This window comes from Equus asinus, chromosome 27, assembly GCF_041296235.1.
Source record: "Equus asinus isolate D_3611 breed Donkey chromosome 27, EquAss-T2T_v2, whole genome shotgun sequence".
In the NCBI taxonomy this organism is placed as follows: domain Eukaryota; kingdom Metazoa; phylum Chordata; class Mammalia; order Perissodactyla; family Equidae; genus Equus; species Equus asinus.
Window position 1 is genome coordinate 5,522,410 of NC_091816.1, and position 14,747 is coordinate 5,537,156.

The 14,747-nt window shown below is 34.5% G+C and overlaps 1 protein-coding gene across 1 annotated transcript in view; it reads right to left on the bottom strand.

The window, feature by feature from the left end:
- ADAM2 (ADAM metallopeptidase domain 2) overlaps positions 1-14,747 on the bottom strand; it is a 151,009-nt gene that overhangs the window by 18,349 nt on the left and 117,913 nt on the right. Inside the window, exon 16 of the mRNA XM_070499715.1 lies at positions 7,357-7,540. Coding sequence (XP_070355816.1) covers positions 7,357-7,540 — 184 coding nt within the window. The remainder of the gene's footprint in view (positions 1-7,356; positions 7,541-14,747) is intronic.

Sequence of the window (14,747 nt, forward strand, 5' to 3'; positions counted from 1 at the left end):
AGAAATAAGTACTATTGAAACGAAAAAGGCAGTAGAAAGGGTCAATGAGACAAAGAGCTGGTTTTTTGAGAAGATAAATAAAATTGACAAACCACTAGCCAGACTTACAAAGAAAAAAAGGGAGAAAGCTCAAATAAACAAAATCAGAAATGAGCGAGGAGAAATAACAACAGACTCTGCAGAAATACAACAGATTATAAGAGAATACTACAAAAAACTATATGCCAACAGAATGGACAACCTAGAGGAAATGGATAAATTCTTGGACTCCTACAATCTCCCAAAGCTCACTCAAGAAGAGGCAGACAATTTGAACAGACCAATCACAAGGAAAGAGATTGAAACAGCAATCAAAAACAGCCCAAAGAATAAAATCCCAGGACCAGATGGCTTTCCTGGGGAATTCTACCAAACTTTCAGAGAGGATTTAATACCTATCCTTTTCAGGCTATTCCAAAAAATTAGGGAAGATGGAACACTTCCTAACACATTCTATGAGGCCAACATCATGCTGATACCAAAACCTGACAAGGACACCACAAAAAAAGAGAACTACAGGCCAATATCACTGATGAACATAGATGCAAAAATTCTAAACAAAATTTTGGCAACCAGAATTCAGCAATTCATCAAAAGAATCATACATCAGGATCAGGTGGGATTCATACCAGGGACACAGGGATGGTTCAACATGCGCAAATCAATCAACGTGATACACCACATCAACAAACTGAGGAATAAAACCCACATGATCATCTCAATAGATGCAGAGAAGGCATTTGACAAGATCCAACAGCCATTTATGATAAAAACTCTGAATAAAATGGGCATAGAAGGAAACTACCTCAACATAATAAAGGCCATATACGACAAACCCATAGCCAACATCATACTCAATGGGCAAAAACTGAACCCCATCCCCCTGAAAACAGGAACGAGACAAGGATGCCCTCTATCACCACTCTTATTTAACATAGTACTGGAGGTCCTGGCCAGAGCAATCAGGCAAGGAAAAGGAATAAAAGGAATCCAAATAGGGAGGGAAGAAGTGAAACTCTCGCTGTTTGCAGACGACATGATCTTATATATAGAAAACCCCAAAGAATCCATTGGAAAACTGTTAGAAGTAATCAACAACTACAGCAAAGTTGCAGGGTATAAAATCAATTTGCATAAATCAGTAGCATTTCTATACTCCAGTAATGAACCAACAGAAAAAGAACTCAAGAATACAATACCATTCACAATCGCAACAAAAAGAATAAAATACCTTGGGGTAAATTTAACTAAGGAAGTGAAGGACCTATATAATGAAAATTACAAGGCCTTTCTGAGAGAATTGGATGACGACATAAGGAGATGGAAAGACATTCCATGTACATGGATTGGAAGAATAAACATAGTTAAAATGTCCATTCTACCTAAAGCAATCTACAGATTCCACGCCATCCCAATCAGAATCCCAATGACATTCTTTACAGAATTAGAACAAAGAATCCTAAAATTCATATGGGGCAACAAAAGACCCCGAATTTCTAAAGCAATCCTGAGAAAAAAGAACAAAACGGAAGGCATCACAATCCCTGACTTCAAAACATACTACAAAGCTACAGTAATCAAAACAGCATGGTACTGGTACAAAAACAAGTGCACAGATCAATGGAACAGAATTGAAAGCCCAGAAATAAAACCACACATCTATGGACAGCTTATCTTCGACAAAGGAGCTCAGGGCCTACAATGGAGATAAGAAAGTCTTTTCAACAAATGGTGCTGGGAAAACTGGAAAGCCACATGTAAAAGAATGAAAATTGACCATTCTTTTTCACCATTCACAAAAATAAACTCTAAATGATCAAAGACCTAAAGGTGAGACCTGAAACCATAAGGCTTCTGGAAGAAAACGTAGGCAGTACACTCTTTGGCATCAGTATTAAAAGGATCTTTTCGGACACCATGCCTTCTCAGAGAAGGGAATCAATAGAAAGAATAAACAAATGGGACTTCATCAGATTAAAGAGCTTCTTCAAGGCAAATGAAAACAGGATTGAAACAAAAACAACCCACTATCTGGGAAAAAATATTTGCAAGTCATATATCTGACAAAGGCTTAATATCCATAATATATAAAGAACTCTCGCAACTCAACCACAAAACATCAAACAACCCAATCAAAAAATGGGCTGGAGACATGAACAGACATTTCTCCAAAGAAGATATACTGATGGCCAATAGGCACATGAAAAGATGCTCATCATCGCTGATCATCAGGGAAATGCAAATCAAAACTACACTAAGATATCACCTTACACCCATTAGAATGACAAAAATATCTAAAACTAATAGCAACAAATGTTGGAGAGGTTGCGGAGAAAAAGGAACCCTCATACACTGCTGGTGGGAATGCAAACTGGTGCAGCCACTATGGAAAACAGTATGGAGATTCCTCAAAAAACTAAAAATAGAACTACCATACGATCCAGCCATCCCACTACTGGGTATTTATCCAAAGAGCCTGAAGTCAGCAATCCCAAAAGTCCTGTGCACCCCAATGTTCATTGCAGCACTGTTTACAATAGCCAAAATGTGGAAGCAACCTAAGTGCCCATCAACAGACGAATGGATAAAGAAGATGTGGTACATATATACAATGGAATACTACTCAGCTGCAAAACAGAACAAAATCATTCCATTTGCAATAACATGGATGGACCTTGAGAGAATTATGTTAAGTGAAATAAGCCAGCAAGAGAAATATAATCTGTGTATGACTCCACTCATATGAGGAATTTAAAACTATGGACCAAGAACAGTTTAGTGGATACCAGGGGAAAGGTGGGGTGGGGGGTGGGCACAAAGGGTGAAGTGGTGCACCTACAACATGACTGACAAACATTAATGTACAATTGAAATTTCACAAGATCGTAACCTATCAGTAACTCAATAAAAAAAAATAATAATTTAAAAAAAAATCTCCCTAGGTCTATAGCCTCTATGCCTGGGAAAGGCGCCCAAGGTTTAATTCCTGGGCAATGCTATGTACACTGATCCTGGATCAGGACCCTAATGCAGACCCTACAGGTACCAGTTCCTGCCTCTTAGTCTAGAAGATGGAGCATCTGCTTGAGCACTGGGGCTTTAGAAAGCTAACAGAATAGGCTATAGGAGTGCCTGTTGTTAATGCTTGTCTCTTTAATAAACTCTGTAGAGTGGAAAAAAAAGAATGTAAGTAGTGGTAAACAGTACGAAAGTTCCTCAAAAAATTAAACCGAATTACCATACGATCCAGTAATTCTACCTCTAGGTATATAAGCAAGACAACTGAAAGCAGGGATTTTAACAGACATTTGTACACCAATGATGATAGCAGCATTATTTACAATAGCCAAATGTTGAAACAAATCAAATTTCCATTGATGGATGCATGGATAAACAACATATAGTATAAACATGCAATGGAATATTATTCAGCCTTAAAAAAGAATGAAACTTTGATACAGGCAACAACATGGATGAATGTGAAAACATTATGCCAGGTGAAATAAGCCAGACTCAAAGGGACAAATATTGTATGATTCTACCTGTATGAGGTATCTAGAATATTTAAATTCATAAAGACAGACAGTAGAATAGTGATTACCAGGGACTGTGAAGAGGTGTCCTTGGGGAGTTATAGTTTATAGTTTACAGAGTCTCACTTTGGGATGATGAAAATTTTCTAGAAATGGATAGTGATGATGGTTGCACAATAATGTGAATGTACTCATCTCCCTGAACTGTACACTTAACAACAGTTAAAGTGGTAAATTTTATGTTATGCATATTTTACCACAAAAAATAGTATGTATTTCATATTCAGTGCTTTAGACACTTGGAAAAGAGGTAAAATCACTAAACTCATGTTATGACTATGGTATATACTGTTATCCATATGAGCCAAGGGCACCCTAAAAAATAGTATATTCAATTCTTTAGTAAATGAGGAATATACTGTCTGAGCAAACTGAATTATTTTCTTTGGTTGACAGCATAAAGGGAAGCAGAAAATTTATTTAATACAATAAAGAGATTAAATGTGAATAAAACACAAGTTAAGTCAAATCAATCTAGACAGAAATTTTTTGAAACAATTTGAAATACATTAATTAATAATAAAAATTTTTAAATAAGAAATAAAGGGGCAACCTTAAGGAACACAGTTTTAAATGTTGTACACATTTGAAAATTAAAATTGATTATGACTGAGTTTCTATTTAGCAAAGTCACTCCCAAGCCTCTACTTCATTTCCATCAATAGTGTGATTCCATCAGTAGATTTATGTATATCTTCAGGGTTTTATTCTTTTATATAACCACACAAATTGTTCATGTTTTAGCAACTTGAAACCAGTTTCTCTTTTCCATTCTGGAAGATGAAGCAAATAAATACTACCCTACGCACATTGAGACATCTTTTCATATCGTAATCTTCTACATTTTTTACTCAAGGAAAAAAGTATAAAACCAAAGAGTTGGAGTGTTCATAATTATCATCATTTCTGTTTTCAGTGGTGATGTCACATTCCTCACATGTTCCCTTGTGGTTAGCCATAGTGAAGATGCTAGACATTGAGAATTATGGCAGCTGTCTGGGATTTCTTGTTTCCATCATATCCCTTTATGACTCCTTCAGTTGCTCCCTCAGAATCACGCATTGATATTTCCTACTCTCATCTTCCTGAAATATTCTTTTTTTGAGGAAGATTAGCCCTGAGCCAACATCTGCCCCCCATCCTCCTTCTTTTTGCTAAGGAAGATTGGCCCTGAGCTAACATCTGTGCCCATCTTCCTCTATTTTATATGTGGGACACCTGCCACAGCTTGGCTTGATGAGCGGTGCATAAGTCTGTACCCGGGGTCCGAACCAGCAAACCCTGGGCTGTCAAAGTTGAGTGCGCAAACTTAACCACTAAGCCACTGGGCCAGCCCCCTGAAATATTTTAATGAGGATCTGTGCTTATTTATTTTGACAAAACATTTTTAAATCAGGTTTTATGCTTATAATTTCCACTTGAATTTCAACATCAAGATTTTTAAATACAGATCTTAGAAAATTCTTGTTAGATTCCTTTTAGGATTAACTATGTACAAGTAGTTGGTAATTTGTACAATTATTTGTTTATACTTAGTCACTAATCTCTGAGAATTGAAACAATTATGTATAGGATCCAATAACTCTTGCTATTTCTATGTCGACAAAAGGAATTTTGAAATGCCTTGTGATAATGTGTTTATCCTAATCCAAATGAATATTTATATATAAAGTATTTAAAAAACATTGGCAGTCTAATTTGCAGAATACATAAAAATTCTTAGAGCACTAATACACGTGTAGCTTGATCATCTTTTTCTAATAGAAATATATGATTTATATGAAGCCAAAGTTTTGTGACCACTTCTCAAAATCTCTACCCAGCCCCTCTACCTCCCTACCTTGGAAGAGCAACATCTCCAACATCATTATGTATTGCTTTTTTTTCTTTTGCTGAGGAAGATTCTCCCTGAGCTAACATCTGTGCCAATATTCCTTTATTTCATATGTGGGTCGCTGTCACAGCATGGCTGATAAGTGATATAGGTCTGAGCCCAGGATCTGAACTCACAAACCCGGGCCACTGAAGTGAAGCATGCCAAACTTAACCATTAGGCCATGGGGCTGGTCCTCTGAATTGCTTTTTTAATGTTGAACAGTAGCATGTTTTAAAGCTGCTGAAGTAGATGACTATTTGATGAAGCATCACCTTGGTTATGAATACTTTAGCACAGTGGTGACTGCCAAATATCCCTGTTCACTAACGGCGGTGAATAAATATGGCATGCACCCTTTTTTTCCCTTAGCTCTTTCCAATAATCCTTGAACTGTGGGATAGTTGGAGTTCCATAAACCATCTCGAAAGCATAAGAAAGAGTATCACTGTAGAGGACCTATTGCTGAAAACTAGACTGAGTCGTGATCGTTGATGCCTTGGTAGAAGCCCACATTTCTCTGGATGGGCAATCTCCTCAATTTTTTCACATGGTGAGGAAAAATAAACCATAAACTGTTTAGGCCATACTTGGTGGTTCTTGTTTCTTGTGCAATTCCTAACTCATACAGACTAGATGTTAGATTGTTTAGAAATAACAGAGAGCTAAAAATTAAAGAGTTTAGGCAATAATTTGGGAAATATTTTGCAAAGTAAATTTCAGGAAAGCAAAATTATAAAAGTTTTAAAATGACTGAATTTTTATTTGAGAATGCTGACAATTTTTCTTTTGTATCCCTTTTTACTTCTCAATTTTCTAACTGAATGTTAGTAAAATTAGGCTGAATTAGGACTTCAATATGTAAGGCAAATGTCTCCATAATTATTAGATAAAAATAATATATTTTAAATATGTATACATTTATAATGATATACAATTAAGATGTAAAAAATTGTGAGATTTCATTTATACCTGGTTACAACCAAAACATGGAATTTTTACTCCTCTTTCACAAAATGACATCTTCTGCTTTCAAGTCAGTTATAGTTTACCTTTCCCTCAGTTCTTCAATAAGTGATTTAAATAAATGATTTATTTCTTATTAGACCAAAGATGTTTTATAATTTAAAATTTGGACATGAGAATAATTTGAGCTTGAGCTTTGTTGTGAATTTATGTATGTATACATAAGTAGTATATATTTCACAGAGGAAAAAATCTAAGACAGAAAATGTTGATACATATTCATATGTACTACATGGAATGATAAAAGAGTAATATCAGATAAGAGGATGGATTATTTTTGGAAAAATTTACAGTTAATATGGCTAGATAAGTATTCAATATTTGTGTATATATGTATATAAATAAAGAGTTCTTGTAAGGCTCATGAAAATGGAAAAAGTAGTTACATCTCAGATATGTGTCCTTGATTGATTTTTGCTTTACACTGTGCGTTCTTTATTATTTTGATTGCTAAAATGGGCATATATTATTTTAACAGCTATTCTAAAGTAATTATATTGAAAGATAATTCATGACATTAAAAGTACTATCTGTGTAATACAAGATAATTTAGTAAAATACAGTGAATTAACAGTATGATTCTCAATTCAGTGAATATACATAATTTCCACAAAAATGTCCTAAATAGCCAATGAAATATTCTAGTGATATCATCTATGCATGAACGTAGATTACATTTTTTTCTCCTTAAACTTTTTCTTATTTTCAAAATGTTCTACTTTTGAAATCAAATGTGCACTTAAATTATAAGGAAAAACCAAATAAGCGTTTTAAAAATAGAATATAAAATGTTAGGAAGTTATTTGGGAATAAAAGACTACATACCTTATTTTTGCCACAAGTAGTTCCATCTTTTACCCACATCTTTGGGCTCTCTTTATAATCGTGTGGAAACTCCAATGCGATGCAGATGTCTCCCTGTACATTGGTGTAAATAGTACTGGCATTTGGAACACTAACTAGAAATTCTTTGTGATACTTACATATTAATTTTCCACATTGAAGATCCCTATAATTTACCAATAAATGAAAATCATTAGTTTTCAATACAGAGAATATCATTTCTAAAGCAAAAATATTTAAAGCATTGAAAGTTTGCAAAAAGATTTATGTAATTAATTGTGAAACACCAAAAAAAAGGGCCTTGCCTGCAATGTTAATAATAACTGAACATTTTAATAATTATGAACTACTTGCTAGCTAGCCTGATCACTTTTTTGTAAATATTTCTTCATTCTTTTCTTGATTCTTTGTTTTGTTTTTTGAGGAAGATCAGCCCTGAGCCAACATCTGCTGCCAATTCTCCTCCCTTTGCTGAGGAAGACTTGTCCTGATCTAACATCTGTGCCCATCTTCCTCTACTTTATATCTGGGATGCCTACCACAGCATGGCTTGACAAGGGATGCCACGTCAGCACCTGGATCCGAACCAGCAGATCCCAGGCCTCAGAAGCAGAAGGCATGCACCCAACTGCTACGCCATCGGGCTGGCCCCTGATTCTTAAACATAATCAATTTCAAGCTTATTCTATCCTAAAAATTTAATAAAGTGTATCTAATTACCAGTCTTATTGGATTTCCTTTTCAGTTTTTCAAACATAATGCCTACTTTCATCATTATGGGTCCCAAACTGACAGGACAATGAGACCCATACTCAAGCATTATATGCAACAAATATTAAAATAAAATCACTAAGATACATCATAATGATACTGCTGTAAACCACAGAAAAAAAATCATGAAATTAACCAGAAAATGAAAAAGGATTAACAGCAAAGATCAATAATACAACCTAAGATTCACTTTCCAACAGAAACAATGGAAACCAAAAGATTACTGAATGACAGATTCAAAGGTAAATCAAACTAACTACTGCCTTTCCATTCTCTCTGCAGAGAAAATGTCTTTTGAAATGAACTATGGTGTTTTCAGACAATAATTAGGAAAACTTGTCACCAGCAGTCCTGGACTAAAGAAAATGTAAACTGAGTTCTTCCCATTGAAAGGAATTTATCTTAGATGTAAACTTGTAGAAGTACAAAATACATATAGCTATCAGATTGAAGAAGTTGTTTGTATTCCTAGTTAGATGAGAGTGTTTATCTTGGGTCACTGCTAGATTTTGTGATAAATCAGACACAAAATAAATAAAATGGCATAGATAAATCTGAATGAGGAGGCTATGAGAGAGAGAAGATACAATTAAATCATCTTCCCCCAAAACAAGTATAAAACTGAGCAAATTTGTCAAAACAACCATTCCAGCGCTAGGAAAACGGATCAAAAGTAAACAATAAATTGAAAAGCATTTATGAACAGATGCTATAAAATCAAATAAGAATAGTGAGAGGCTGTAGTCTTTTTGCCTGAGTCTGTTCCCTTGCCCTCTCCCAGGTCAGCTGGGGCTGTCATTTTACTAGGGCAGGGCTGGCCATGAAAACCAATAAATTCAATGCCAGAAGGGTCATTCTTTTTTTTTTTTTTTTTTTTTTTTGCTAGGGAAGATTTTCCCTGAGCTAACGTCTGTTGGAAATTTTCCTTTTCTTTTTTTTTTGTTTTTTTTTTTTTATATGGGCCACCTCCACAGCATGGCCACTGACAGATGAGTGGTGTGGTTCTGTGCCTGGAAACTGAACCTGGTACAGTGAAATGGAGCATACTGAACTTTAACCACTAGGCCACTGGGGCTGGCCACAGAGGGGTCACTTGTGATTTGGTGCAGAGAGAAAAAAAAAACTCATCCAGCATCACTTTGAATAAAAGTAGCAAAGTTGGTAGGGAATGAATCTAAAACCAGTAGCACTGTTAGCCTAAGGGTGAGGTCCCATTTGTGGTTAGTGACAGACCAGTCAGAAATTAAAGGCATGATCCTGGAAATGACAGCTCCATAAAGGGTGGTGATGAGCTCTTTTTACACCACATCCTTGGCTGACTGGAAGGCTACATGCATGTGCCAGGATACTTGAGAAAGACTGATGGGAGGCAACACTGGAGGAAACTTTAAATTTGCCTAAATCTAAATGTGTTTTCCAATTCATAAACAGAGCTATCACAAAGAAAAACCAAAGGCCAAATGACTTCCACGGTGAATTCCATGAAATATATAAAGAAAATATAATATTAATTCTACACAAGCTTTTATAGAAAATGATAAGGATAAAACACTGTCCAACTCATTCTATGAGGCAAATATTATCCTGATATCAGAGCCAAGCAAAGATATCACAATATAATGAACATAGGCAAAAAACATCCTTGACAAAAAATCAGCAAATCAAATCTAGAACTATATAAAAGTAATTTATACACCATGACTAAGTGGGATTTACTCAGGAATGCAAGACTGGGTTCATATCTAAGAGCCATTTCATAGAATATAGGGGGGGAAACATATAATCATCTCAAAGAATGCAGAATAAGCATTTCATAAAATTCAGCACTGATTCATGATGAACATTCTCATCTAAATAGGAATAGAAAGGAACTTCCTCAAACTGAGAGAGCTATATGTGTAATCTACTAGTAGCACTATGATTACTGTTGAAAGATTGAATGCTATCACCCTTCAATCAGGAACATGACAAACATTTCTATTTCATAACTTTTATGCAATGAGGCAAAGATCTCCTAGATACTATATGGATCTGTACCATGATCTGTAAAAAATACATGAACTGGGCTTCATCAAAATTGAAACCTTTTGCCCTTCAAAAGATGTCATAAGAAAGAAAGACAAAAGATAGCCTGAGAGAAAATATTTACAATTCATATATCTTATAAAGATTATATTCTGAATATGTAAACTACTTTTACAATTCAATAATATCAACAAAACCCAATTTAAAACTGGGCTATGGATTTGTCAAGACATTTCACCAAAGACAACATGCAAATACCTAATACTCACATAAAAGAGTGGTCATTTCATAAATCAATAGGTAAACGCAAATTAAAACCAGAATGAGATGCTTCAGAATGGCAAAAAGCAAAAAGCAAGAAAACCAAAAGTCCTGACAATACCAAATGTTGCTGAGGATGTAGAGAAGCTAGAACTCCCATACGCTGTTGATAGAAATGTACAATGTCACAGTCACTCTGGAAAATATTTGGATATGTTTAAAGTGTTAAACATACACTTTCCATATGACCCAGCAATTCCACTGCTAAGTGTACATCCAAGTGAAATGAAAAAAAATGTATATCAACACAAAGACTTATACCTTTATCACTTGTTGTATCCCACGAGAAACAAATATATGGCTTTACAAAACAAAATATGCACAAGAATGTTCACAGCAGCATTATTCTTAATAGCCCCAAACCAGAAGCATTCTAAATGCCTATCAACTGGTGAATGATAAACAAAATGTTATATCCATACCATATAATATTATTCAGCAATAAAAAGTTATGAACTCCTGATATATGCTACAAAATGGATGACTCAAAAACATTATAACTAAAAGAACCAGACAAAAAGACTACATATTGTATGATTTTTCTTATACAAAATTTCCAGAAAAGGCAAATGCATGAAGATAAAAAACAAGTCCCTGGTTGCTTGTGGCTGGGATCAGAAGTCAGGATTGATTCCAAATTGGCACAAAGGGAAATTTAAAGGGATTCTGAATTCTGGAGTTTGCACTTCTATAAATATATCACAAAATGAATAAAATATCCCTTTAAAACATAGTAATTACTTTTTAGCTAAGTGATTTTTATCTTAAAGTTCTTTAAAATTTTGTACAACAGCTACAAAAAGAGTTTGGAAGTCATGTCTCCTGTTATTACAAGAAAAAGCTGAACAAACTGAAATCGGTGACTTTTCTTGTACCCATCAGAGAACTGAGGTTATAGAGAAAACCACCTACATAAATCTGGAAAGCTAAGTACATGGAGAAAAAATAATTACAGCACCTGCAATTTGTGTACCTGGAGCAGAAATTGCTGAACTACATAAGCCTGTAGGAATATATATACTGATTTTGACAAATTGCTGGAGACCTAGTGGGGACTAATGTGAGAATGAGAAGCTCCCAGGGAGCACAGTCATAAGGCACCACCATATTTTTACATGCCTTTTCTCCAGGAACTCTCCATATAGACCTTGCAGGGAAAAGAAAAGAGTAACCATTGTAAAACCTTCCCAGACCCTTCTTCATCACAAAGGCTTAATCTGCAGGTGGAAGGACTTTATCAGAGGGCAATTTGGAAACATTATCCCTAGCTGGGGAAAGGGAATTCCATTCCACTCTAGCCAACTCCACTCTTCCTGTCTTACCTAAGAAAAAATAATAAATAAAGTCATAATCAATAATACTGAAATTTCTAAGAAAATAGTTGGGAATGCTGTAGCTGTGGCAGGGACTAGAGGATGTGACCATGGGAGGGGAAGCTGTATACCTAAGAGTGACAGAAACACTTCTGAAAGCCACTCCTTTGAGATACAGGCACATTTAAAGACTGAGGCTTATATGAAAACAAGAGAAGGTCCCCTGCCCACACCCTACCACTATACTAACAAGTCTCCTGTAACAATAAAAGTGGATTACATCTGGAAAAACTGCAAGACACATACTCCCTCTGAGGGGCAGAACAAAAGGAAGCCTCAATTCTAAGAGAGGAGGAGGAAACTACCCTACTAGAGAAATTTGAAGATTCTGGTACTTATAACTACAACAAACATTAGACACAGCCCCTAAAAAGATTAACATAAATCCTCACAGTTAAGGAGTATTTACCTCAGTGCCTATTACCCAAATTAACATGCTCAACTTTCAACAAAAAAAAGTACAAGACTTGTGAAAAGGCAAGAAAAAAACACAGTCTAAAGAGACAAAGCAAGCATCAGAACCAAATCAAATATAAAACAGACATTGAGATTGTTAGATACGAAATTTAAAATAACTATGATTAATATCTTAAAAGCTCTAAAGGCAAAAGTTGACAACATGAAAGACCAGAGAGAAAATATCATCAAAGATATGGACACTGTAAGAATTAACTATAGGAGTCAAAAGGAAATGATAGCAAAAAAAGTGACAGAAATGAAGGATGCCTTCCAAGGGCCCATCAATAAAACTCAATCAAAACAGCAGAAGAAAGACTCAATGAAATCAGTGATAGGTCAGTAGAAACTTCTTCTCAAACTGAAACATCATGATAAAAAATAGCAGAAAAAAAACAAAATAGAAAATCCAAGAACTATAGGACAATATCAAAAAGTGTAATGTACTTATAATAAGAAATGAAGAAGAAGAAATAGAATGGGAAAGAAGAAATATTTGAAAAAATAATGGCCAAGATTTTTCCAAAATTATTGACATACATGAAACCACAAATGCAAGAAACTCAGAGAACACTAGGCAGCATAAATACCAAAACAAAAACCACCCACAAAAATATCACGTTCAAACTGAGGAAAACCAAAGCCCATGAGAAAATCTTGAAGGCAACTAGTTTGGGCTCACATCTTACTTACAGAGGAACAAGGATAAGAATTACAGTAGACTTTTCATCAAAAACTTGCAATTAACAAGCAAGTGGAAGAAAGTTTTAAGTGTTGAAAGAAAAAAATCTAACTCATAATTTTGTGTCCTGTGAAATTATCCTTCAAAATTTAGGGAGAAATAATCTTTCTCAGAAAAACAGGAAGTAATAGAATCCTTTGCCAGCAGATCTGTCTTGCAAGAAATGTTAAAAGAAGGTCTTGAGGCAGAGGAAAGTGACATGATTCAGAAACCTGGATCTGCATTAAGAAAGGAAGAGTATCAGAAAATGAATAAATAAAAGAAAAATGTTTTATTTTTCTTATTCTTAACTGAACTAAAAGATAGCTGTCTACTTAAAGCAATAATACAAAGAACGTATTGGCTATTTATAGTACATGATAATTAAAATGAATAACAGTGATGTTGCAGGGGACTGGACAGAGGAATTGGGATACTCTTATGATACGCCTGCACTACACATGAAGTAGTACACTGTTATTAAGGTGGACTATTACTATATTATATATTGTTACATTTGAAGACAGAAGATACGAGTCCAACTATATCAATAATCACTTTTATTGGTAATGGTCTAAACAACCTATTAAAAGCCAGACATTGTCAGAGTGGATAATAAAAAAATGACCTAAAGTCGGTTTAACATCTGAAAAACAAATAATGTAATATGCTATATGAATAGAAGAATGGACAAAAAATATAGAATCATGTCAATAGATAAATGAAAAGACTTTGAAAAAATACAATCACCATTCAAGATTAAAAACTCTCAAAAAAGTAGGAAGGCAGGGGAACTTTCTCAATCAGATAAAGAGTATCCAAAAAACCCTAACAATAACAAAAGAGTTAACAATAAACTTAATGGTGAAAAGCTGAATTTTTCCCATAAAATTGGGAGTAAGCAAGTGTCTCTTCTTTCTACACTTGTATTTCAACATTTTAATGGATATGTACACAGTGTAATCAAGCAAGAAAAACAAATTAAAGACATCCCAATTGGAAAAGAATAAATAATTCAGATATTATTTGCAGATGACACAATCCTGGTCATAGAAATGCTAATAAACTCATGGCAAAAAAAGAAAAAGTTTAGGAAAATCACACAATATAAAAGATCAATATAAAATATTATTTGAATTATTATTATTATTATATGTCAGTAAAGAACAATGTGAAAATGAAATTTAGAAAGCCATTCTATTTACAATATTTTCAAAAGTAGAATGTTTAGGAATACATTTAACAAAATACATGCAACACTTGAACGCTGAAAACTAATAAATGTGGATGAGAAAAAATTAAAGAAGACTGAAATAAATTTAGATATAAATTCCGTATTTATTAATTGAAAACTCAACATTGTTAAGATGGGAATTCACCACACACACACATACACACAAGACACACATATGACACACACACTAATGCACGTAAAACTGATGAACAAGGAGGGGTAGAGTTTGTAAATTTACCAGAGCCAATTTCCTGGTTTTGATATTGTTCTACAGATAAGATATATATGATATAAGTCATATAAAATGTTACCATTTGGGAAAACCAGGTGAAGGGTACAGGAGACCTCTCTATTCTCTCTCTACTATTTTTGCAGCTTCCCATGAATCCTCAATTAGTTCAGAATAAAAAGATACAAAGGTAAAACTCAACGGTAGGAAGACTAAACCATTGCAAATACAATAGAAAAAAAT